A 27,190-nucleotide genomic window follows, 5' to 3' on the forward strand; every position below is an offset into this window, starting at 1 on the left:
AAAAGTCCAGGCTCCAGGGCTAGTTAGGGGAACTGAAAAGAAACCCACCTTTGTTCATTAATATTTGCCTGGGGAATGAGAGATCTGCGTGAAACCTAGAGAAAGCTGGTTAAAATCTTAACAACGTGGAGACGTGGAGATTCCCAGTATGCCAGTCCTAATGATCAGAAAGTTTTTAGAAAACACCTTGGGTGGCCCTACTGGAGTCTGCCCCATTGGATCCTTCCCAGGAAATGGCACCAGGGAACAAGTTTTGCAGTATTCAGGGCACAAAAGATCATTTATTTTTCCGATTGTGAAGTGAACATTAGATGAAATTATTTCATTTCAGATTTTTTGAAAAGGTAAAAATAATTAAAAAAACCCTTTCGAAAAGGATTTTTATTTAGTTTACTGAAAGCTTCCAATAACGTGCCTAGTGTTAAACTACGTTAATGTTATTTATCACACAAGCCTCCCCACAGGTTTGATCACCACTAATCTGCAGATGAGGAAACTGACCAGCTCAGAGTGGCTCTCAGTTGCCTTTTGGGAAGTGGCCAAGGTGCGATTTGAATCCAGGTCTCTTACCTCCAGTTTCTGAGACCTTTCTAGACACCAAGGTTATCTCTTCAAATACTGCTGCAAGTAAACAGCTGTGTTACCCGAGTATCTAGACTTTTGAAGTAAGCAGACTCTAGGGAATGGGTAGAGTAAAATATATGGGTATGTGCTCGAGGGAGCGCTTCTGCCACGTTTTATTCCGAGGCTAGCCTGAGAGATCATGGAAAACATTGCTTCTCCAAAACCGCAGCGAAAAACAAGGAAATTAACAAGGCAGAATGGCGATGCGAGACTTGACAAAGTTGTTAATAAGGCGAAGGCCCAAAGCGCTACGCCAGGGCCTGCTACTTCATTTGTTTCAGCGATTAAACCTGCACGTCAGGGGGCTGGAGGCAGGTAAAAAGCAGGCTCTCGTGTGGCCCCGGCAGTTGATATTACTGGCACTCGGTGTTCGAGATGCTTCCTTACAGCTGCGTTTCTGTGCGGCTTGGTCTCCATATTCCACTCATTTTTGCCTCAACATTTCGTGGTATTTTATCACCAAATACGCCCGGCAAAGCAAAGATCCCGTTCAGTTTCTTTAAACACGGCTATCTTTTCTCAGGAGGCAGCCGCCAGGGCTTCACTCCTGGGCCATCAGCAACGTCCCCCAAGCGGGTCGGGCGGAAACGCGTTCGTGACCGAGGGGCCGCGTGCCGAGCTCGGGCGTGGGGGGGCGTGGCCCTTACACTCGGCGACCCCTGGCCACCGCCCACCCCGCGCGTGGGGGCGTGCGCGGCTGCGGGGCGCGGAGAGGAGTGACCTCGGACTACCCTAGGCGCCCGCAGCACGCTCTGTACACAGACGCGAGGCGCTGTCCTGAGGTGACACCGGCTGCACGGCACAAGCAGCAGGCGCCGCCGATCAACTAGTTCGCACCGAGGATTCCTCTTGGTGCGTGGCCCAGTTTTCCTTAGGACGGGCTCCAACCCCTCCCTGACACCGCCCCCCTCGCCGCCACGCTCCGAGGCCTTCCCCGGGGAAGCCTCGCGTCCCTCCCCCGCGGCTCCGGGCCGCACGCGCGCGATTCCTCGATTCCACAGGCGGTTCGCGCCGCGGGTGGGGGCGGGGCGCGCGGGGAGGGGGCCGGCGGCCGCCAGGGGAGGGGGTCGGGGCCCAGGGGACGGAGGGGGGCCGGCGTGGGGAGTTCCTCGCTCGCGGACCACACGCTCCGCGGGCCAATCCCGAGCCAGCCTCTAGCAGTGTCGCACGCGGGACACGTCCAAGCGTTTGTTGGCACGGCCGGTGAGGGGGAGGGGGCGAGGAGGAGGGAGGGGAGTTGAGTGACAGGCTTTGCGGGGCAGGCTGGGAATTGTAGTTCCCAGCTTCCGTGGCCATAGCCATTTTGTAGTCGGGGGACTACAACTTCCAGAAGATCAAGGGGACCATTCTAAGGTGCCCCGGGAATAGGCGGCTCTCCCCGGGGCCGGGCGTCCTAGGGCACTCCTACCCAGCAGCCCGGCTGCAGGTAGACGCGAAGGCAGTGGCGGGGGCTGGCGTGGGGCGGTCGTGGGGTGAGCGGCAGGCAGGGGAAAGGGGGTGAGGTGGAGCGACGGAGCGTGCCATGCATTGAGCTAGGGAGCCTCTCTCAATTCCACGCCTGGGCTCGGCGTGGGAGCGACGCCCGAGGGCTTGCCTGGGAGGGGTTCGTCGAGGTCGCTCGGGTGTCTGGTTGGCCAGGCTGCGGGGGTGCCCTGGACTGGGCCAGGGGCGGTCGGCACCGGGCTAAGCGGGCGCCTGGCGGCTGAGCGGTGGGAGTTTTCGGCTGGCGCCCGGCGGGGAATTATCCGAGGAGCCCTAACTTGTATAAAAGCAGAGTCCATTTAAAGTTGGGCTGGATAGCCTCTCTCTCATTGGTTAGGGGGCTTGGAAAAAAGAGACTCGGCGAGCCCTCGCTGTGGTGCTGCCGCCGCCGCCGCCGCCGCCGCCGCCGCCGCCGCCGCCGCTGGAGTTGACTCTTCTGCTCGCACTGCTGCTGCAGCACAAACGTGACTTCCAACATTTTTTATTTATCTTTCCCTTTTCTTTTCCAAGATGTAACTACGGATCAGACACTAAGGACCTTCACGTTTCGCTGATGTAGTTTTTGGAGGAAAAAGGGGGGGAGTGAAGGGCGTCGGTTTTTTTTTGTGTGTGTGTGTATGTGTTTCGGGGGAAATTTTCCATTATGAGTGTTTTACTAAAGTGAATTTTTTTTTGTTTGCTTCGTTCGTCTTTGGCTCTTTTTTTTTCCTTCCCAATTTCGGATTTATTTCAAGGCGAATCTGGCTTTGGGGGAAGAGGAAGAAAAGTCGGATTACAAGATCAACCACCACCAACAACAATAAAAACCACCAGGATATTTTTTTGCAAATTTCTGACGGCTTTAAATTCATGAAGCAATTGTCCCCTTTTGCAATCAGCATTTGGATCTCAGAATGAGCAAGGAAAGACCGAAGAGGAATATCATTCAGAAGAAATACGTAAGTGCTCCTAACAACACATCCTTTGACTTGCAGTTTTAAGCAATGGCTGTGAATGTCAAGTTTATAGATAATTCTGCAGCTGAAGGGTTTTAAACACAGCGTCCGATAAGGCTGTTTCTTTCTTTTCTGAAAGAGGGCTTTTCAAGCGAAGTGGTGTCTGCCTAGTTTGGTTGAAAAAACAGATTGGTGTAGAGATACCTCAAGTGAATAAATTGACCTCGAATGACACAACCATAATCTAGTTTTAGATGAAAGGCAAGGGATTTTGGTGGAGCTTGAGGTGGGGGGGCGGCTGCGGTAATGTAACTAAACTGCATTCTCAAGCGGATTTGGCCCCGTATTGCACTTTGCATGCAAATGAGCCTGTGTTATTATTATTAATGTTATTTGGAAAAATCGTGTAACTCATGTGTGTTGGAAGCCCTTTAAGTTGCGATGGAGGGTCCGATTATGGCGATCTTCTCTTTGCATTGGCACATCAAATTTAACGTCTGTGGTCGTTTTGGCTTATCTGGTTTACAACATAAACCAGTTGGGAATCATGTTACAGCGAATGCATTTGTTGGGATTGACTTTAATAATGAGGCTGGTTTTGTTTAAAAAATTCATGATTTCCAGTTGTAGGGGAAAAGGACACACACTATGGCTAATGTTTTTAAGTGTGTACGTGAATGTATATGTAAGTAACTACAAATATTTTCTCCCTGTTAACTGGGCTTCTGAAATTGGGTGATTATTCACAGATTTAAATGGCTTGGAATAGTTAAATTTGTTTTGTGCATAGTACAGCTACGTTTTGATTGGCATGGGGAGTGTTTTTGTTTTGTGTGTGGTGGCTTTTTTTTTTTTTTTTAAGTTTGAGGGGAGGGAGGAAGGGGGGACCGAGCGATTAACCAAATATGCACTCGAGTGATCTGTGATCAGCGGCATGCTTTAAATTAAATAACTCATTTTTTTTCAAAAAAGGCCAAATGAACATACCTTAGGGATAATGCAACGTAAGAGGAAAGTTTTATTTAAGTTGGGTAGACAAATTGGTGTTAATATTTTCCCTTTTTGATCATTGTGGTGTGTGTAATGAGAGATGACCTTCGGGGCACTGGTTTTGTAAAAATATATTTAATGGAAAAGCTGAATGCTTCTTCAAGAGAGCTGATCCTTATCTAGACACGTCAACTTCAACTATGAAAGAAATGCAAGGTTAAATAATCAAGCCCAACTTAGAATGCTGTTCCATAAAGAATTTAAGAATTAAAATACATCCGCATTGCAGAGGGCTGGGTAGAATGCAAAGGACTAGTTTAAACTCAGGCTGTAGAAACTGCACGGAGGCAACCTTGCCTCGGAGCGTAGACGCCTTCCCGGGGCACGTCCGTTTCGGATGCAGCCACAAAGCAAATGGGGTAGAACTTGGACGAGAACCGCACCCCGCCTCCCATTCCGGACCTCGTTGAGGTGGACAGCAGCGTGGGGTGGGTTTTCTTTTTTATTGCGGGCAGTCAGCGGATCGTGTCTCCGAGTCCGGACGTCCGGCTGCAAGCCCGTGGCTGGCGGCGGCCGCGGGAGGCACGGCACGAGTTAATGCTTCGGGAGCAGAGCTGGTGTTCCCGACGTGCTCGAGCCGGCTGCGAAGGGGACGGCGCGCGGGGGTCGCGGCAGGCTGGGCCTGGGGCTGGGCGGGGGGGGGGGCGCGCGCGCGCGGCCTGTAGGGGGCAGACTCCGGGCTCTGGGCGGGCGCGCGAGGCGGGCACCGGGCTACCCGGGCCGGCTTGCAGGCGGGGAGGCAGGCGGGCGGGCGGGTGGGGCGCGGGGGCGGTGCGGCCTGCGGGGCGCGGGGAGGGTAGAGCGCGCGGGGCGGGGGCGTGGGCGTGCCGGGGTGGGGGTGCGCGGCGCACAGCTGCAGCGGGCGCCCCCCACCGCGCGCACGGCCGAGCATGGCGGCGGCGGCGGCCCGGCCGGCTTCCCGCGGCCCTGCCTGCGGGCTCCGACGCAGTCTCGAGAGCAACAGGTTAAGCCGGCTAGACGTCAGCGCGCCCCCTCCCCGCCCCCCGGTTCTTCCCCCGCCGCGCGCCGGCGCCCCAGCCCTTCTTCCCTCCCTCCACCCCCCGCGGCGCTCGGTTCCCCGACGCTCCGGGCCGCGCTCTGTTGTCATTGTGACGTCACAAAGGGACGGGCTCGGGTGGAACCTTCCCCTCCTCCTCCGTGACGTCAAAAGTCGGGCGGGAGGTTCCAGGCGCGGCGGGGCGGCGGGGGAGGAGGGAGCGCGGCGGAGGCGGGGGCTGCCGCAGAGCCGGGGGCTGCCGCAGAGCCGGGCTGCGGCGTGGGAGGAGGAAGAGGAGGAAGATGCGCTCGGCCTCTGCCTTCCGCTCCGGAGCGTCGCGCTTCCCACCAGGTGAGCGCCGGGGAGCTGTTGGTCCCCAAAGGAGTGCCACTGGACCCTGTTCTGATGCCACTTGGGAAGCGGGAAGCGGGGAGCGGGGAGGAGGCGCCTCCTTTCTGCAGGAATGTTTTCACTTCCTCTGTTCCAGGTCTCCTGATGGTGTTGCATTACTAGCGTGGTACATGTCCCTTCGCCAGTGCTTATGTAAAGAAATGAAAGTATTGAGGGAAAGCTTTGCTTTGTTGTGGATTTGGCCACCTTGTCACTTGAAGTCGTGTTAGGGGTGCTTCAGCAGGATGTGGCCGGATGGCTTTCATGATGCTGCTGCACAGCAGCAACTGTTGCTCTTTCTGGAAGCTTTGCTGTACTCTGGTGGGGGGCTTTCCTTTGCTGTGCCGGCTCTGTGCCTACTGAGTGTAATTTTGGGGGTCTGGACCAAAGGAATACTTGTCATTGACAAATGTACTGAGAAGACATAGGACTCCTTTAAGTCTCAAGGTGCTCTTGGCTTAGTTCTTCTGAGCAGGGAAACCAGGGGCTGGCATTCTGTTTCCTCTTTTGTAAAATGGAAAAATACCTGCCATTGCCACTTAACTAAGTCACTGAAAAGATCATGTGCATGAAAGATGTAAAACAGTATGCCTCTTTATATGTAAGGTGACATTATTACTTGAGCTGGTGGAAGGCAGCACGTTTCCCACAGTTGGTCTCAAAAGCCAGGGATGCCTGCTGAGTTGCCATTTAGTTTATTACTTTAGCAAAGCAGAGTTGGGGGTGCGATTGTCGATAGTAGGCTTTGGGAGAAATGATTGTTATGTTTCATAATAAATGATGTCCTTGAGAAACTCATAAATTGCAATGTAATCCTGTCTTAATTGTGTTGGGCACGACTCCCACTGCAATACGTTAAATAACTGAAAACATTTGCCTTTGAAAGCCCCAATCCACTTGGACAATAAAAACAGTTGCATGTTTTTCACCATGGATATTTTCTGCTGTTTCCATCATTCCACTGCCTGGTTATTCCTAGGAAGAATAACAGATAGGATATTGGGGCTTCACCGCTATTTGATCTTTGCTTTATAGCAGGTATCTGAAATAGAAAATCTCTGCCATATGAAGATAGTAATTCATGTAGTTAGCATGAAAACAAATTGCCAGTTTGATTTTTCTAGGACAGCTCAAGCAGAATTTGTACCACTAGGCTGTAAGTTTTAAGTATCTAATTTTCTGATTTAAAAGTGTATGATTTAAAAATTGGAAAACGTTTTTGTTATAAGCTTCAAAAGGATTTACTATAATTACAACTACATAAAATTGTAAAGAAAAAAGTAGGAAGAACAAAAAATACAGTGGTTGGATTTATGAGGTTTTCTGTTTTAAAACTCAATTCATCACAAATTGTTCAGTCACGTTATTTTACAGTTGGTGGGGTGGTGGGGAAATTTGTACATTATTTTATTGCTGTATTTCTTCTTTCCTGGGATATTTACATGGCTTTCCAGCTACTTGTTTCTAGTAGTGGGAAATCTTGCTCTGTGTTACTTAAGTGCAGGGCAGTGGCAGTTTGGCTCCTATCACTGTATAGGGATACGGAAGGAAAACACAATGAAGTCCAAAGTTTCACTAAAATTTGAGAGAAAGATTATGTCGACAAGTAATCCAACTTAGATATTAACCTACAGTAAAATAATAACCTGGATAATAACCAACTCGTGTCCCTGTAGCCACTGGCCCAAATAGACAACTAGAATTATTTGGTACTTGCTAATGCCTGTTTCCTCGTAAGTGGGTTAAACCAGTCCCTGTTGCTGGGCTGAAGGCTATTGATGCACTTCCAAGTGCCTTGGAAATAACTCCAGTGTTAATATATACCTTGCTCCAAAGGTTAAACTTTCCTCCTTCAGAACAAGAAAATCTTTTGGAGTATGTAATTGGTGTCTGTTACTTTCAGAATGGAACTTTCTTTTTTTTTTCATTGAAGACACAGGAATGTCATATTAAGTGTAGTTTGTTAAAACACTTGGTGAAGGCTAAGCTAGAGAGCATTTTTGTTTGTTTGCTTTTTTTTTGAGACAGGGTCTTGCTCAGCTGCCCAGACTGGAGTGCAGTGGTGGCTCACTACAACCACCAGGGTTCAAGCTATTCTCCTGTCTCAGCCTCCTGAGTAGCTGGGATTACAGGCACCCACCATTATACCTGGCTATTTTTTGTATTTTAGTAGAGACGGAGTTTCATTTCACTGTATTGGCCTGGCTGGTCTTGAACTCATGACCTCAGGTGATCTGCCCGCCTCGGCCTCCCGAAGTGCTGGGATTACAGGTGTGAGCCACTGGGCCCAGACAACTGAACATTTTTAAGCTAGTGGTTTGCAGCCGGGCGCGGTGGCTCAAGCCTGTAATCCCAGCACTTCGGGAGGCCGAGATGGGCGGATCACGAAGTCAGGAGATCGAGACCATCCTGGCTAACCCGGTGAAACCCTGTCTCTACTAAAAAAAAAATACAAAAAACTAGCCGGGCGAGGTGGTGGGCGCCTGTAGTCCCAGCTACTACAGGCTGAGGCAGGAGAGGCAGTGAGAATGCAGTGAGGAGAGGCAGTGAGGCTGAGGCAGGAGAATGCTGTAAACCCGGGAGGCGGAGCTTGCAGTGAGCTGAGATCTGGCCACTGCACTCCAGCCTGGGCGACAGAGCGAGACTCCGTCTCAAAAAAAAAAAAAAAAAAAAAAGCTGGTGGTTTGCCCTTGCTCATGATGGTGTGAGGACTCACACTCCTGACATTGTCTGAATTCTGGCTGCTTTGCTGTCATCATCCTGATGTTACTGGTCCATGCCTCCCCCAGGATTGCAGTAGTAGCAGCTCTCCTAACCACCTTTTACCTACCCATCCTACTTGTCCTGTTGGCTGCAGAACGTCCTGACTGATACGCTAGGACAAAGGTCCTGGGCAGCTCTGGGAAGTACCTCTGTCCCCTTTGGCTTTCACCCAGAAGTCTTGCTAAGTGTCAATTGTTTGTTCCCAAATCTGGTTATTCCAGTTGGGCTTATTATTGTAATTACAGTTAAGTATTACGTCAACCTTGAAACGAGTGTGAAAAAGAGTTGGGGCCGGGCGCGGTGGCTCATGCCTGTAGTCTTAGCACTTTGGGAGGCTGAGGTGGGTGGATCATGAAGTCAGGAGTTCAAGACCAGCCTGACCAACATGGTGAAACCCCATCTCTACTAAAAGCACAAAAATTACCTGGGCGTGGTGGCACATGCCTGTAATCCCAGCTACTCAGGAGGCTGAGGCAGGAGAATCACTTGAACCCAGGAGGCGGAGGTTGCAGTGAGCTGCTTGTACCTGGGAGGCAGAGGTTGTAGTGAGTTGAGATCATACCAGTGCATTCCAGCCTGGGCAACAGAGTGAGACTCCGTTTCAAAAAAAAAAAAAAGAAAAAAAAAAAGGTGGGCCAGACATTTCCCAAGATTTTTGGGAAAATCTGTAAGGACTGTCCACACGCATTGCTTTGCAAGTGATTCCCTTTTAAGAACCAAACTTCAACGCCCAGACTTCCCCAACAAGCAAAACAGCATAATGTGGAACAACAGAACACTCAGAGACTTAAGCTCAGAAATAAGACCCATGGCCTCATTTCAAAAAAAAGGTAATTAAAAGTAGATTTGTCTTTGTCGGTTAATATAAAATGTTAAGGAATATCTTTTAAAAAAAATTGTTTCTTGTCTAACAAACTTGTTTCCATTAACTAACCAACTTCTGGTTCTTGTCATCTCTCCTAAGAGTGCTTCCAACTGTGTTTAACCTTAATCCCCAAATGCTAAACTGGACTCCCTGTCTGCTTCATGCCAAGTAACTTAGGTAAAGTGTGGGTCAATTTAAAGTAGTCCTACTGTGGTGATTGTATTACTTTTGGAGTTAAAGTAATTGTGCCGTTCACTGAATGGCAGGGAACAGAAAGAGTCGTAATTTTCACCTAATTCATGGAGTTTAGAAGCTTGTATCTTGTAATCCGGCAACTTTAATTATATATTGTTTTACTTATGAGATATTGTCGAAGGTCTGTTCCCTTTCAAATCCTTAAGACTTACCTGTTAATAAAAATGAAACCAATTGAATCTGTTTTTCTGTGTGCTCAATTATCTTTTGTTTTTTTTCTGTCTTCCAGATAACTGTACTCTTTATTCCTGTGACTCCCTAAGACAAGCCTCAATTGCTTTTCCAGGCCCCCAGTCTTTGTTTTTCTGATTCCTTTTTTCCATAAACTTTTTCCATACTTGCCTCACCTTTGCAGGCATCTTTTATTCTGGGAGGTGGGAACTCCGTGATATCTGTCTACAGTTTTGTAGAATAAGAGTGAGCGAGATTTTATTCTCATTATCCTTCTAGGTTTTAATCTTTCTTGGGACTTCAGACAATCTTATAACCTTCTGCCAGCTTCAGGTTTTTTTAATAAGGATTTTTTTTTTTTCCCCGAGACAGAGGAGTGTCTCTCTGTCACCTAGGCTAGAGTGCAGTGGCGTGGTCTTGGGTCACTGCAACTTCCACCTCCTAGGTTCAAGCGATTCTCCTGTCTCAGCCTCCCAAGTAGCTGGGACTACCAGTGTATACCACCACACCCTGCTCACTTTTGTATTTTTAGTGAAGACGGGGTTTCACTATGTTGGCTAGGCTGGTCTTGAACTCCTGACCTCGTGATCTGCTCATCTCAGCCTCCTAAAGTGCTGGGATTACAGGCGTGAGCCACTGTGCCTGACCAAATAAGAATTTTTAAAATTCAATTCTGATTGAGAATAAAATTATTAAAAGTGGAGCTGACCTGTCATTTTGCTCTTGGTGGAAGACTCCTGTTTCCAGGACTTCTGTTCCTGTCACTTCTTGCAGGTGGCTTTTGTCTTTCTTGCTCTCTTAGGCTGTAGGAAAGAGCCCACGCAGATTGTCCCAGAGGGCAAAGTCTAGGTCATTCCTGCGTGAGCAGCCACTGGCAGCTCGACCACACCACTCTGGGTCTCTGGGTTTTTTTTACACTTTTACCACAGTTTGTCTTGCCACAGATTTCACTATTGTAAGGGTGCTGCCCACCTCTCCTGGGGCTCTTTTTCCCATTTGAAGAACTGCCCCAGAAAAGCTTGGATTATGGAAAACACCTCCAGATGACGACATAGCACCCACTTCTCTTAACGGTATTGTGAAGAGAGGACTCAGTCAATTCTGAAATAACCGCCTACGTTGTGAGTTTGAGAAAAGGGGTTTTTGAGTCCATTTTACAGATGAGAAAAGTAAGGTGAAAAACCAGCCAGATGATTCGCTCCCCACTTTTGAGTTCAGAGGACATAGAAGTAAAATGAACCATCAGTGGAACCCCAAAAAGGGGAGAAGAAAAGGTCGTAAAAGGGACCGTTGGCAGCCTTTGGAGAGGCTTTTTGCTTGAGAAAGTTGGAAGTGAGGGCAGTTTGTCAGGAGTGTCAGTCTCCCCTGCATGTTTGTATTTGTTGTTTTTTGAAGCACCAGTTGGTGGAGCTACCCCCTTATCCCCAGCTGGCTGTCTCCCTGAGTCATCATTGGAAGAACTGACATCCCGTGTCCCTTGGGACTGGATGGGTTGTGCTCTTCTAGTTTTACAAGTACCCCCGCCACATTCTTGGGCGTATCTGAGGCCGGGCAGTGGGCTGCAGTTCTCCAGACTTGCAAGAACCGGTTTGATTTCCCAGGGCTGTTGACTTTTTCTTGTACTTGACTTGTACTTTCTTAACCCTGACTTTGAGGCTTAGGGGACCATGGAACACTGGGGAAATCATTTGCCCTCAGTCCTCACCAGGGGCTGGGCCATCCATTAAACAAAGGCTGTCCAGATGTGTTAATGAGGCGGTGTGAGTAATGGCAACATTATCCGTGATGACTTACATAATCATAGGACAGATGTGGGTGTTAGAGAAAGAGGAACCCTACTGGTGGAAGTTCTTGAGAGTTATTCTTGAGAGCTGGTGCTGCCTAAAAGGTCTCAATTGGATTTTAAGTTCTAATTTTGTAAGTCTGTCAAGCTCCACCACCCATGAAGAGGAAGGCCAGTGAACACTGAAATATTATCAACAGCATTGTTTGCTCCTAGAAGGTTAACAAAATACATAGCCACAGGGCGGGGCACGGTGGCTCACGCCCATAATCCCAGCACTTTGGAAGGCCAAGGCGGGCGGATCACTTCAAGTCAGGAGTTCGAGACCAGCCTGGCCAACGTGGTGAAACTCCGTCTCTACTAAAAATGCAAAAAAATTAGCCAGGTGTGATGGTGGGCACCTGTAATCCCAGCTCCTTGGAAGGCTGAGGTAGGAGAATCACTTGAACCCGGGAGGGTGGAGGTTGCCGTGAGCTGAGTGAGACTCTGTCTCCAAAAAAAAAAAAAAAAAAAAAAAAAAAAAAATTGCATAGCCACAGTTTTGCCACTCCATACTCCCAGTAAGGGTCTTCCCTCATACACATTTGTCAACTAGGAATTCTTTAATTCTTTTTTTGAGACGGAGTCTCGCCCTGTCGCCCGGCTGGAGTACAGTGGCACTATCTCAGCTCACTGCAACATCTGCCTCCCGGGTTCAAGCGATTTTCCTGCCTCATCCTCTGAGATGATCCTCTGGGATGTAGTAGCTGGAACTACAGGCGCACACCACCATGCCCTGCTAATTTTTGTATTTTTAGTAGAGACGGGGGTTTAGTAGAGACAGGGTTTCACCCTGTTGACCAGGATGGTCTGTATCTTGACCTTGTGATCCCCCCGCCTCAGCCTCCCAAAGTGGTGTGATTACAGGCGTGAGCCCCCGCCTCCGGCCCAATTAGAAATTCTTAACAGTAACTGTTTTTTTGGGGGGAGGTGGGGAGAATGAGTGCAAAGGATGGGTTGTGTGACTCTTGTCTACCTGGAGACCTGGTTTACTGGGACAGGAGAATGTGGGAGATATTTTGATGCCCAGTTTATTGATCTCTTAAAATCTGGGTAGTTTTGTCTCCATTATTTCCTAACCACCATTTTGGTGAGAGCTTGGTCTGAAGTGGTAGTGTATTATCTCTTGGTTCTCTCTCGGTTTCGGCCAGCTGTTAGAGTGTTTGGTGCCTGTGGGGGCAGAAACAGGTGCCAGGAGGAAATGAGAAGGGATTAGGACTGAGCATGTGTTTCTTGCATTTAGTCCTTCTATAGGTTTGCAGAAGGGAGCTGAATGAATGCTTATTCTGTTAAGCAGCAGACTTGTGTGCTTTGTATACATGCCTTATTACTGCTACTAAATGGAACTCGGTAATGAAATGCCTCAGATTTGGACAGGTTTGTGAATATATGGGGTACCTCTGCAGTAATGGACAAAGTTGGGAATGTGAGCCTAGTTCAAATTTGGCCCTGTGTTAAACTGGCTGTGTGACTCCAGGCAAGCTGTACAACCTCCCTGAGCTATTTCCTCATCTGGACAACTTATTTCATGCACTTCACAGGCTTGTTGCTGGGAGAGGTAGGGGAATTTTTGATGTGAAAGCACTCTGTAAACTGCATACTGCTGCACAAATGCTCAAGGTATTATTACCCAGTTGGAAATCACCAACCTGGAGACATCAGGCCTGCCAGCGGCCTTCCTAGCTGACTCAGATATAAATGAATCAAATGAATTCTGTACTTTGATTCTTAATAAAGCAAGCGGATAGCAAGTAACAGATGCACTTTGGGATACAGAACAAGGCTTTACGGATTAGAAGGTGATGTAATCACCTTCTTCCTCTGTCCTATATTAGCCACCACTTGACTCCTAGATACACCTGGGTGGTGAATTGGAAAGAGGGATAGATTGAGAATTAATATTGGAGTGGCTCTGAATCTGTGCACAGATGTTTAAAGAAAACATAGTCCTTGAAATTAAAAGTCTGATCATGATCTGATCGCGATCCTTTAGTGGCTCTCTGGTCCTCAGGATCGAATCTAAACCAACTTTGTTCCCAGCATGGCATAAAAAGCCCTTCTTGATGTACTCCGAGCTTATCCTGCCACCCATCCACTTCACGCATCCTGGGCTTCAGCTGAGCCCAGCATCTTGTTCCTCTATTTGCTTGGTGAATGGATTGCCTGAGGAACCCACTGTGTCTGTCTGAAGCCTGCCACCCTGTTTACCCGGTCTGGCAGAGCCAGGCTTTTTCTCCCAGTTGGCTGGTCTCCTCACACTTTATTTTTAGGTGCTGGAGTTATTTGCTTACATGTCTCTCACCCTATTAACCCCACAAGAGTAGGGGCTGAATTTATGTCATTGTCGGTCACTGTTAATGTCTAATACATAGTATACATTCTAGGAATATTTGAGTTCAAGTTTTCGGTGGAGTATTTCGAATACTACTTAGTAGTGGGAGGGAATTGGTATGGATCTAGTGCAAAAAGATAGACTTAACTGATCACAATTTTGGACGCTATAATTTTATAGTTGAGAATTCCTGAGGTTTCTAGTACTGTTGTTAAGTGACCTGCTTGTGGTCGCATATTTTATCAGACACAGCTGGGGCATGAAATCCAGGCCCTGATACAGTAGAAGGCCCTCTCTCTTTCTGCCTTTGGAAATACTTCTTCCTTTCAGGGGGATTTTCAGCTATCCATGGTAACTGCAGTAATTGGTTCATTTTCATGGAAAAACAAAATCCACGTGTAATCCCCATACCTAATTAAGCCAATAGCATTTTACTGTTGTGCAGATGGCCGTTTTTGCTTAATAAGAAGTAATTCAAATCAGACAGGCACTCAAAAGATAGAAATCATTGAAATCACATACTGGACATTCCTTCACTTGTAGATGGTTTTATCTATATGGGCCATACTCTTTAAGTGCTGTATTTTTGTTACCTGCTGTTTGCATTTATAACTTGTCATGGTAATCAAAGACAATGATTTTTAATGGCTTCAAGGCAGTTGGTTGATAGATACCACCATTTTCTTGACTCATCTCTTCGCGATGGGTTTGGGACTGTTAGACAAAATGATGCGTGCAGCCTGCTTTGCATGTGTCTGTTTGCACTCATCTCTAAATTCTTCACTGTGAAATTACTGAGAAGTGCCCGTGTTTACGTTTTGATCTTTCCTAGTACATTGCTTTCTTGGAGAGAGGCTATACTAATTTACGGTCCCACAGGTAGTACACGTTAGGCCAGCGGGTTTGTTTGTTTGTTGGCTTTTAAAAACCAATACAAGCATTTGTAACAAGTAGTAAAGATGTCAGTTGAGTTTTATTTAAGTTTCTGTTTTCTTCCCGTGTCCTCTCTCAGGGCATTTAGAACTAAATGAGATAAGATATGTGAAAGCACTTTGTAAAACAAAATTGCTCTAAGAACACAATGTATTATTAGTCAGAACAGCTCTAGTAGGGAAGGGAAAGGGAGAGCCTTGGGTAATTGTACAATGATGTTCGTTATATGTATGAAATGCTTTTTGTTGTGAGAACATAGAGATACTTAAGCAATGAAGATGGCCCACAGTCACATTGTTTTCATATGTGATCTCAGCCTTGTTTGTGAGGTGGGCTTTGTATGTTTACAAAGATCCCTTTGGGCTGTGGCTTGGAAGACAAAAAATACAGCTGGCATTTTTTGGTTGCTTACCATGTTCTGACACTGTGTTGGGAGTTTGAAAATATGACATTGCCTTTGTCTGAGGGGCATTTACAGTTTAGTTGGCAGCAGGGATGTGAAACAGTGGGAGGAGAGCACTGGCTTTGGAGTCAAACTGAAGTTGAGGATCTCTGCTCTGTCATCTTGGGTAGATCACCTCTCCAGGTCTCAGTTTCTTCATCTTTGAAAGGGGGAGAATTGTGCCTTCATTATTGGCCTCTCAAGGTCATTTTGTGGAAGACTGAATCAGATGTTAAGTGTGAAGTGCTTTATAAACTGTGACTATAACCGGGCACGGTGGCTCACACCTGTAATCCTAGCACTTTGGGAGGCTGAGGCGGGTAGATCACAAGGTCAGGAGTTTGAGGCCAGCCTGACTAACATGGTGAAAACTTGTCTCTACTAAAAATACAAAAATTAGCCAGGTATGGTGGCGAGTGCCTGTAATCCGGGCTACTTGGGAAGCTGAGGCAGGTGAATTGCTTGAACCGGGGAGGCAGAGGTTGCAGTGAGCCGAGATTGTGCCACTGCACTCCAGCCTGGGCAACAGAGTAAGATCCTATCTCAAAACAAAACAAAACACCAACTGTGACTGTTTAGACCATATTATTATAAGTCCTACAGGTTGTTGTGGCTGTAATTCTCCACGTGCAAGATTGAAGAGGAAACTGTTTCTGGGTCATCTATGCTGATTATGGTATATCCCAGTGAAGAGGATAGAAATTCAAATAATAAGGGTGCTTAGCACCTTTCCTTCTCACCAAGGCTTAGTTTTTCTTCCTAACTTATGGAAAAATGCAGTGTGAGTCTCTTCATACCCAGACGTATTTTTGGATCGATGGGATTTTTATCTTCCCTCTGCTTCCCTGGTTTGTGAGGATGAGGGTAGTGTTCACAGGGTGACTAAGCAGCAGCCTTACTTTTTTGCATACTTTTGAATGAACTACTTTGCCTGCCTTTTATTCTCCAGGCAAGATGTACCCTTAGAGATGAGGTGGAACCTAACACTTGGTTTTACCTAAATTGCCTCCTTTTCCATTCTTACACTGCCCAGAGCACTAAAGCTCTGTTTGTTCTATTTTCAGCTTGTAATAATGTCTTGATGTTGGAGGATGAAAGAGCTGATGTGAATAGAAGGCATTTAATAAGGAGTCATGGTCTGGAGCCCCAGTCAAATTGGTAGCACATGGTTTTCATCTGCCTTGAAGGGCTTGGTTGCGTGGTCTTGCCTTCTCAGAGCTGTGACACCACCAGGCTGGGCCCTATGCACAATGCCACGTCTCCTTCTCAAACTGATGATTTGGAGTGGCAAATGCCACTGACTTTGAGAGATGCCAAAGGAATGGTGGACTTGCCTTCCTAATCTTTTGAAGATCATAAAATGTTTGCTAGGGCTCGCTCGTCTGCACTTGGGACAGGGGTTAGATGGGTATGTCGGGGGAATGATGTTATTTTAGTGGGGTTTTATTTAACATTCGGTTTTAACCACTCTTCAGCCTTCTCACTGGGACTCCTAGCTGGTTACGTTTTTTGAAGGGGGTTAATTGTATATATTTATGTATTTATGCCCCTCACTCTAAAAAAGGATTTAAAGCCACGAAGAACTGTCATTCTAGGAGCAAATAATTTTTACTTAGATATGACTCAAGTTCACTTTCCAAATGCAAAAAAGGGACAGTCAGATTAAAATACGGACAGCAGAGTAAGTAGTTCATTCATTTCAATGCAGCAGTGTTTGGGCCTGGCAGTGTTTTTTGCTTTTGGTTTGAAGTCTTGACCTAAAACTTTAATTAAAGGCAGGTTTTGCTAAATAGTATTGGTATTGACACTTTGACAGAACTTTTAATCTGAAAGAATTTTAAAGATGCATGAAAGTAATCCCCAGTGATGATTACATCTTCAAGTGGCCGAGATCAGATTTCTATTTAAATACCAATGCAGTTTATCACTTTTTTCCACAGTGCAGGGGGCCAGGGAGGGTCTGGATTTAATAGTGAACTTCTGAACTTGACTTATTTGAGGGGAGCGACTGGTGGGTGTTACTGCATAATTCGGTGTTCTGTGTCTTTAAAAATGTTTTCAAATACTCATTCTGTATTGTAATCCTCAAAACTACTGTTAGGATTCCAAACCATTGTGGTTTAAACTTAGCTGGAATCTAAAAGGTGGCTGACAGAAGGAAAGGAAATCTCCTTTAAATAAAGAACATATTTGGCTTGCCTAAGTGTCCCAGAGTCTGGGCTTTGGGCATATCTAAGCCATGGGCCAAGTCTCATAGTTGAAGAGGTCGGGAAATACTTGTTTCAAATATAAACACCAGCTCAATATAAACACCATCAATTAGTTCTGCAGAAACTCCTGGTACAAACAAGAACTTGCAAAGCTTCATGTTCAGTGCAGTTCTTGTCTGGATGAGATAAGGAGCACAATACTGCATACTCTTCTGTACTTGTGATAAATCAAAACTCTAATGATGCTATTAAAATGGGTTTTCTTTTGGCCCTGGTAAGCTGGAAAGCACTGGAAGGTGGGGAGGATAGATTTCACTTGGAAATATCTGAAGCTAAGAAGTGGTGGCTTTTTCTTCTTTCTTCTAAATGTACTCCTTGCTCTAATTAAGCGATGCGATCGCTGTCCCAACACTGACATACCCCAGGATGAAACACATTTTCTACTCAAGTAGCCTTTTTTTCCCTTGCCTTCTTCCATGAGACTTGCGGAAATTGTCATGTTATTTCTTTCCAGAATTTATTGGAGCATTAGGCAAAAGCCTCTTGGGAGTATAAATAATGATGATTATAAAGAACAGTCAGTTTACCAAGGAAGGCCATTATCTTTGACTTGCAAAGCTTTTACAGCCAAACATTGTTTGCTTACAGTTCTTTAATACAGATGAAGACCTTAATGGTAAGAGGAGTCCTATTACTACTCCCTTTGTACATGGAGGTCATCCCAATAAAGAAAGGACTATGTCACTTTGCTCAGGCATTAACAGCTTGTTTTTCAGGACAGGCATTATATACGGTCCATGAAGTCCTTGGATGGTGTTTTCTCTCCTCTTTTTTTTTGAGATAAGAGTCTTGGTCTCTGGGCTGGAGTGCAGTGGTGCGATATTGGCTCACTGCAACCTCCGCCACTTGGGTTCAAGCGGTTGTCCTGCCTCAGCCTCCCGAGCAGCTGGGACTACAGGCATGCGCCACAATGCCCAGCTAATTTTCGTATTTTTTGTAGAGACAGGGTTTCACCGTGTTGGTTGGCCAGGATGGTCTCAATCTGTTGACCTCATGATCCGCCGGCCTCCCAGCTACTCAGCCTCCTGAGTAGCTGGGACTACAGGCACCCGCCACTGCGCCCGGCTAATTTTTTGTATTTTTAGTAGAGACGGGGTTTTACTGTGGTCTTGATCTCCTGACCTTGTGATCCGCCCGCCTTGGCCTCCCAAAGTGCTGGGATTACAGGCGTGAGCCACCATGCCCGGCCTGTTAAAAGATTTCTAAAGTTGATAAGGAATACTGAATTTACTTTTGGACTCCCTACTACGTCCTACCCTATATTGTATACCTTATATACAAATTAAGGGAATTTTTTTTTTTTTTTTTTTTTTTTTTTGAGGTGGAGTCTCTGTTGCCCAGGCTGGAGTGCAGTGGCTCAGTCTTGGCTCTCTGCAGCCTCCACCTGCCCAGTTCAAGCAGTTCTCCTGCCTCAGCCTCCCAAGTAGTTGGGATTACAGGTGCGTGCCACCATACCTGGCTAATTTTTTGTGTTTTTAGTAGAGACGGGGTTTCACCATGCTGGTCAGGCTGGTCTTGAACTCCTGACCTCGTGATCCGCCCGCCTTGGATTACAGTGCTGAGATTACAGGCGTGAACCACCACGCCTGGCCCAGGGATGGTTTTAAAACTAAGGAACTTGTCTGAGTAGGCACTGACATGGAAAAGGTATGTATAAATGAAGAATCTCATGCCTTTTTTTTTTTCCCTGTAAATTTTCTTATTTTTTAATTTTTATAGAGGTGGGATCTCGCTGTTTCCTCGGTGGATCTTAAACTCTTGGCCTCAAGTGATCTTCACCCCAGTTCTTCCAGCCTCTTACACCTACGAATCATTTTCTGTCTTTGTGGATTTGCTTATTCTGGATATTCCATATAAATGGAATCATATAATATGTGGACTTTTGTGCCTTGTGTCTTTTAAAATTGTGTTTCTAAAATTCATGCTGAAGTGTGTGTCAGTATTCATTCCTTTTTGTGGCTGAATAACATTCCATTGTGTGGCTGTACCATGCTTTGTGTATCCAGTCATCAGCTGCTGGACATTTGAGTTGTTTCTACCTTTTGGCTATTTTCTTTTTCTTTTCTTAACACAGAGTCTCTGTGGCCCAGGCTGGAGTGCAGTGGCGCAATCTTGGCTCAATGCAACCTCCACCTTCTGGGTCCCTATTCAAGCAGTTCTCTTGCCTCAGCCTTCGGAGCAGCTGGGATTACAGGTGTGCACCACCACGCCTGTCTAATTTTTGTATTTTTAGTAGAGATGGGGTTTCACCATGTTGGCCAGGCAGTCTTGAATTCCTGACCTCGTGATCTACCCGCCTCAGCCTCCCAAAGTGCTGGGATTTTACAGGCGTGACCACCGCGCCCGGCCCGTTGGGCTATTTTGAACAATGCTGCATTGAACATTCGTGTGCAGGTTTTTGTGTGGATTTGTTTGCATTTCTCTTGGAATACCTTGTTAGAAAAGCATGCACATACATATTACTACTAAATTTATTTTCTGTCATTAAGCTGTGTTTCAGTTCATGCCTCTGGGCCTGGTGTGCTCTGTTCAGCAGAGTCCTATGCTGTGCCCTCCCCTTCTGGGGCTCAGCATGCCCTTTGGGGTGTGTGTGTGTGTGTGTGTGTGTGTGGTGGGGGTCCTCATTTTCCTTACTGCCTGTCACTCTCGGTGACACTGGGTGGCCAAGAGTGGTCTCATTTCCTCTGGCCCTTTGCAAATCGTAAACATTGTTCACACGTGCTTGTGCTGGAATCATGTGCTCTAGTGGCTTGATGGTGGAACTTCGAATTTCCTGCCTTACCTTAGTTTTTGATTTTCTTGTGGTTACCTCTGTCAACATTCTTTGGCAGAGGACTATGGGGAGTAGAATGACCTAGAAATTCTCCCTGATTTTCTTGGTCCTTCCAAGCCTGCTGAACCAAAAATGGTTTTTATTTTTCTTTGAAAAACTACCCTTCATAATGAACCCCGTTAAGAAATAGGAGTTCTTTTAAGGAGGAGGGATGTTACTGTATTCTCTTGATTTCTCTGAATTTACTAGATTTATTTTCACCAAGTTGGTGTGAAATTGTTGAGATTGGGCCTTACTTGAGTCAGGCAATGTTTTTTTGTTTTTTTTTCTTTTTTCTTTTTTTTTAATGGAGTCACTCTCCCTGGAGTGCAGTGGCGCGATCTCCCCTCACTGCAACCTCTGCCTTCCAGGTTCAAGCCATTCTCCTGCCTCAGCCTCCAGAGTAGCTAGGATTACAGGCCCCCCCCACCACTAATTTTTGTATTTTTAATAGAGACGGGGTTTCACCATGTTGGCCAGGCTGGTCTCGAATTCCTGACCTCAGGTGATCCACCTGCCTCAGTCTCCCAAAATGCTGGGATTACAGGTGTGAACCACCGTGCCCGGCCGGCAATTTTTATTTTTTAGATACAGGGTCTTGCTCTGTTACTCAGACTGGAGTGCCAGACGTGAACACAGCTCACTGCAGCCTCAACCTCCCTGGACTCAAGTGATCCTCCCACCTCAGCCTCCCAAGTAGGTGGGACTAGAGCTGCGCTTCACCACGCCTTGGTAATTTAAGGCAGTTTTTAATTGTTAGAAAAACTGTAAGGCAACAGAAGAGAAGTGGATGGTGGGGACTGCAAATGTCACGTGGCCTAGTGGTGTTGAGAAGCATTTTGTGAAGCAGAGAGTGCGTGTTCCGATTCTGTAGGAGCACATGTCTTGTTGTGAGTGTCTTTGCCTTCCTAGAACTTCCTGGTAATAAGAAGCCTGTAAACACCAGCATGTCCGTCAGTATTTGGAATCTTGGTTATTACATACTGCTCAGGTTCATTGTCAAAAAATTCTTTTTTTTTTTTTTTTTTTTTTTTTTTTGAGACGGAGTCTTGCTCTGTCACCCAGGCTGGAGTGCTGTGGCCGGATCTCAGCTCACTGCAAGCTCCGCCTCCCGGGTTCCCGCCATTCTCCTGCCTCAGCCTCCCGAGTAGCTGGGACTACAGGCGCCCGCCACCTCGCCCGACTAGTTTTTTGTATTTTTTAGTAGAGACGGGGTTTCACCGTGTTAGTCAGGATGGTCTCGATCTCCTGACCTTGTGATCCGCCCGTCTCGGCCTCCCAAAGTGCTGGGATTACAGGCTTGAGCCACCGCGCCCGGCCTTTAAAAAATTCTTTACTAATGGTATTAATCACTATTTGGAATCTTATTTATTTTATAGTGCTCAAGGTCATTGTCAAAAAATTCTTTACTAATGGTATTAATCATGCTTCTTACACTCCAGTTTTTCTGGTATGGCTTTCTCTTCCAAATTGACTCCTGTGCTCAGGTCATTAGTTTGGCTTACTAACAGGAGCCCTGACAGCTATATTCAGTATTTTTCTCTGCAGTGGCCGAGTAGCCAAGAATTTACTAGTTTAGACACCCACCTCAGTTTAGAAGGTAGGTGTGAGTGCGTGCGTGTGTGTGTGTGTGTGTGTGAGAGAGAGAGAGAATATCTGAGGAGTTAATATTTTAAACTTTGCATTAACTAGAAATCTGTGTTCTGATGGGCTGCTTTTGTGTGGTGTACCTATAACCTGTACACATACTTGTGCCTTTCAAAAGCTAATGCCACATCCCTCCTACTAAAATTGCTTATTAGAGCTAATTTTAAGAATTGAGTTAGAACTGCCCTATAATGTAATGCAGAATATTTCCCAATAATGCCTAGGTTAACAATGATAGTCTTGCTGTATTGTGCAAAAAAGGCTTCTGTTCAGACCCAGCTGGGTTTCAGGCTTAATTCATTGCTCTATGGTGGGATCACCACAGCTGCTGTGGGGCCTTTACAAATGCAAAAAAGCTGTCAGTGTTTGTTTCATCAGCTGCATAAGTGATGAGGCCAAGTTGAGGAATCCATTCCAGTGCGCAGTGTGCAGGCTGTAGCTATTATTGTTTACAGAATTAGTGTGTTGGAGCTTTAAAATAGTTGGCACATCGTCTGCCCTTTAAAAGCACAAGACTAAGGAATGAGACCAGTTGGTTGTCCTTGTAATGTTGGCCGGATCCAGCCCAGCCCTTGTCTTTTAACAGCTACTGCTCCGGGCTGTGCTGTGGGACTTGACCACTCTTTGGAGGAAGTGGGGGTGCTTGCTGAATTCTTGTCTCTAGTTCTGCATCGCAAACTTAGGTTTGCATTAAAAAAAACAAAAACAAACAAACAAAACCCAAACACACAGTCATTTAGAGTTCCATAAGTGTAATTGAAATGTAAAGCCTTAATCATCGTTCCAGCCCCAAATAGGTACAGGACTGTCAGCTGGGACTTCAGATATCTGTGCAGTGACAGTCCAGATTTGGCTCTGTGAGATTTATTTTGTGAAGTGATACTGCTTTGGGACTTGCCCTCATCTCTCCCCGTGGGTACAGAAGTTAAGGCTACTTCTTGGCTGGTAGCCAAGAAGCCAGGAAAGCCCCATTGGACAGGTCACTTTCCGGGCAATTAAGGAGTATTCTGCAGGGCTCTCCGTGAATGCTGTCTTAACAGTGTAAGGTGACTCTCTTCCCCACTGACCCGATGAGCCCGGGCAGCATGTTCACTTGCTTTTGGACTGGGCAAGCAGGAATCTGGGACCAGCGTCATGGTCATTCACAGGATAGTGTGTGGGATTGTCCCAGCCCCTCCTTCATTTTAACCTCATTTGCTTTCAGACCCCTTCTCTGCTCAGGGGTCTCTGCCTCCTGGAAACTGGAGGGCATGGGTGGTGGCTGGTCTGTTACCATTTTGAAAGTGGAGCTCGTCAGGTCTCCTAGCCAACGGGAGTGAATAATTGTGCTTCCTTCCTCCCAGCTGGAAAAGGTCCCAGAGTGCTCTCTCATATTCATAAAAGAGATGGCACGAGGCTTAGTGTCTGCAAATTAAAGGTCAATACTGATCAGCTTTCTCTCAAAGAACTGTCACATATGCTCTCCTGGAGTCATTTATGTCTTCCCGTTTTACCTTAGGAAGCCTCTGGAGCCCAGGAGGACAAGTGTGTCAGATGAATCTCCTGTGGTGTTGGTACTGATTAAGCAGAGTTTGGGGATCCTTGATGGCCCCTCTTTTAAAGAGCTTTTTTTTTTTTTTTTTTTTTTTTTGAGAGTCTGGCTCTGTTGCCCCCGCTGGAGTGCAGTGGCCGGATCTCAGCTCACTGCAAGCTCCGCCTCCCGGGTTTACGCCATTCTCCTGCCTCAGCCTCCCGAGTAGCTGGGACTACAGGCGCCCGCTGCCTCGCCCGGCTAGTTTTTTGTATTTTTTAGTAGAGACGGGGTTTCACCGTGTTAGCCAGGATGGTCTCGATCTCCTGACCTCGTGATCCGCCCGTCTCGGCCTCCCAAAGTGCTGGGATTACAGGCGTGAGCCACCGCGCCCGGCCTAAAGAGCTTTTTAGCACGATCTCTGCCAAGTATGTTAACTCTTAGTTACAGTGATCTTCCAACAGAGAGCAAACAACATAGGTAATAGTTTAGATTTTTACTTAACATCTTCCCAAATTCCTTCTCTTTGTCTTACCCGCACCCTGGAATAGTAGTAATGAAAAGGAAAATAGCAAACCGGGAGCTCCATATCCTCTCCCGCTGGGGCGAGGGCTAATTTGCAGGGCCTCATAAGGAAACAGCAGTTTCATGGTCATTGTTCTCAGCCTAGCAGCTCTTGGTTGCACTTCCGTTGCCCAACCTGTTTCTCCTGGCCAGGGTGTTTGTAGTATATTTTGAGTTTTAGGAATCTTTCATCAATGTTTCTTCTGCTTTCTTGAGTCAATTTAAGGCAAAACATTTTCTTTTGGTAGCTTGAAAGTTCTGCACTCTCAATGTTTAAACATTTTTGGGGGGCAGGGTGAGAAACAGCTTTGTGGAAGCATATCTGATTGTGTGTGTTTGTTATTTCATGTCAGAGTCATCTCATGACCCCAGGAGACCTCCCCAGTGGCCTCCTAGAAAATGCACTGTTGTAATAACAGTCAGGGCGCCAGCTGACCACTGGTTGTGCCTCAGCCACTTAACTAGCTGCATGTCCAGGAGGATCACCAGGCCGTGGTTTAAATTCTCAGCATTCTCCATTGTAAGGTGGGGTGCATATGCGTCCCTGAGTGGAGATTAGGTGCTCTAATAGGCACAACTGGGCCCCCTTCATTGTAGGCATTCTCTTCCACTTGTTTATTAGTATTGCTTACTTCTAGCTGCTGTGATCGAAGGTTTGGGTTAATGCTGATGTATTGCAACTTGTTGGATGGCAAACTGTTAGTTAAGTTGTCCTCTTTGGCTGTGGGGAGAGAAGGTGAATTCAACACTGAAACTCTGAACACAGTGTCCAAAGAGACCCTGGGCTTCCTGGAATGTTGTTCTCTTACTCTCCTAACCTATTCTCCCACTCCCATGAAAAAGAAAATCTTAAAGTGGCTTATCAATATCTGACATAAGACAGAGTGAGGCCTTTCCTTTTATCTACATAGAGATAGCTCAAAGATCTGCTTGAGGGGCAGCAAAAGGCATGTTGGTAACCACCAGGAAAGGATCCTGAATCCTAAGCAGCTGGTTATAAACAGCAGTAGGTGCCCAGGAGGGAACCGATACCTTCTGCAAGGGCGTCAGTTGTGAAATGGCCTCGGTACAAAGATGTTCTTAGAATCAGATTTCAAGTTATAGTAACATGTAGACAGACTCTGAGTGCTCTGGGAATGGAGTAAGCTGGTTCTAGTGAATTTTCTGGTTGATTGTTTCAAGCCATGGCGTTAACTCCTTATGAAGGACATTTTTTGGCTGTCCTGTCTTCAGAAGTCTGGTGTGATGCACGAACTCAATGGTTGCATTCCCGACGACCTTATGGAGTGCTTCCTGTCTGCCTGCCAGTGCTTTGTTACTGTGCACTTCTGTAGGTAGGCAGTAGGAGGTTTTTGGGCGGTGTGCATGCTGATCCCCAGAGGGTTTGTATTTTACCTACATTCCTGAGGATGTGTTTGTGGTGCTTGGGGTCCTGAGAAGAAACTGCATTCAGCAGTGGATTTAGTAGGAAGAAAGCTGGTTCCATGAAATGTACATCAGCAGACCCCGAGGATGCTGTGGGGTTAGAACTTGTAAGGCTTAATCACAGAGGGGATCGGTTAATAGTATGAACAACTCCCCACCCCAGAACAGGGGATAGGTGATGGACCACAGTGGGACACCGTACCTAATGTGCATGCCTGCTTCCTAGAAATTGGTGATAAAGTGTGGTGACTCTTTCGTTCTCTGAAAATGCCAAACCCCATCACTTAATATGGAAATTTAAAACCAAACCTCCAAACCCTTCTGACAGCATTTTTTACCAAATTGGCTTTTTGTAAGGGTAGAGCTAGATTTTCTGAAGAGCTTTAAAAACACAACCTAAAAGCTCGTCTTTGTGAACTTTTGCTGTTGTCAACAGTGGATATCTTGCTGCTGCTAATAGAAAATAAAAAAGTTCATTTGCCAAAATGCTTGTCATTTCCTCCTGATGAGTGCAGCTTAACGCCAGGACTTCATTTAGTCAGAGGGAAATGGTTGCTACCTCCCTGTTAAGCTTCTTTCCATTATCCAGTTGTGGCAGAATGAGTGTTGGGGCGGCTTGGGGAGATGGGGGTAAAATAAAGGAACAGCTAAGAAGTGGTTCTGCAGAATGTGTACTTATATCTGAAAGCCTGTACGGAAAGGACGGTGGCTTTAGAAAGGGTGTAAAATGGGAGGGGGTGGCAATCGCTGAAGCATGACAAGCCTCCTAAGGCCCCTGGGACTTGATCACAAAAAAGGGAGCTTTTTGCGGCTCTTTCACATGCACACGTCTCCCTCTGCCCCATCCATCCTCCCCTGCTGTTTTGTAAATCTCCCAGTTGGAAATTTTTAACATGGGAGAGCTTCTTCCTGTGCTTCAGTTGGCAGAATGCTCACACGCAGCTGCAAAGAATTTGCTTTTCCTTTTCACAGCATCTCTCATTTAAAAGCATTAGTGAGACTACAGAACAAAATAAAAACTTTAGGATTTTTCAGAAGTGGAAGCCAAGTTTAATTAAAGTCAAGGAAGTTGGGGGCTATAACTCTTTTGTTAAACCTCTTAAAGTCAGGCGTGTGCGTGTGCCCATGGCAGGCAAGGTAGGAAATGCCAGCGCCTGTTTCTCGTTAGGAAATTTAAAGGCCTACTTGTCTGGCGTGTGCTTGGGGAACGTCCTAGACTTTATCAAAAGATGTGCTGAACCATCATGTCTTTGGTGGCCTCAAAATGCTTGCCAGTTGTGAGGTGGTTGCACCTTTCTTGAGGAAGGAGGAAAACCGTTAAATAGCTTTCTCTCTCCTCCCAGCCCTCTGTAAAACCTCTTAATCTGAATGCCCCATTCCCCATGCTCCACCCTTAGTCCCTAGACCAGGCTACTGGGCTGTGAGCATTCTTGTGGGGAAAAGAAAGAAAAAAAATAGAAGTTTCTGACTTGATAACTGCCTCCTAGAGTTGGATTTTTAATCTTTCAGTAGTATTTGAAACTTCATCTTTTTTTTTTTTTTTTTTTTTTTTTTTTTTAAAGAGACAGGGTCTGTTGCCCAGGCTGGAGTGCAGTGGTGTGATCACAGCTTACCACTGCATCCTTGAACTCTTGGGCTCAAAAGATCCTCCTGCCTTCCCTGCCCCACCCCCCAGTACTTGGGACCACAGGTGCATGACACCACACTTGACTAATTTTTAAAATTTTTGGGTAGAGATGGCAAATTTTTAAATGAATTTTTTTTTAAAAATTTTTTTTTATAGAGACAGGGTCTAGCATTGTTTCCCAGGTTGGGTTTGAACTCCTAGCCTCAGTCATCCCACCTCAGCCTCCCAAAGTGCTGAGATTGACAGGTGTGGGCCACCTTGCCTGGCCCAGTTT

At 46.4% G+C, this 27,190-nt stretch overlaps 1 protein-coding gene across 2 annotated transcripts in view; it reads left to right on the forward strand.

Moving 5' to 3' along the window:
- The first annotated feature begins 2,422 nt into the window (after positions 1-2,422).
- The window catches only part of JARID2 (jumonji and AT-rich interaction domain containing 2), a 280,860-nt gene continuing 256,092 nt past the window's right edge, over positions 2,423-27,190 (forward strand). Inside the window, exon 1 of one of the 2 annotated variants that reach the window (XM_050788023.1) lies at positions 2,423-3,044. In XM_050788023.1, coding sequence (XP_050643980.1) covers positions 3,000-3,044 — 45 coding nt within the window. In that variant the 5' untranslated portion in view covers positions 2,423-2,999. Of the gene's footprint in view, positions 3,045-5,338; positions 5,440-27,190 lie in introns of those variants that run through there. The other variant, XM_050788025.1, reaches the window with a different exon arrangement.

The sequence above is a fragment of the Macaca thibetana genome, chromosome 4, assembly GCF_024542745.1.
Source record: "Macaca thibetana thibetana isolate TM-01 chromosome 4, ASM2454274v1, whole genome shotgun sequence".
Lineage (NCBI taxonomy): Eukaryota > Metazoa > Chordata > Mammalia > Primates > Cercopithecidae > Macaca > Macaca thibetana.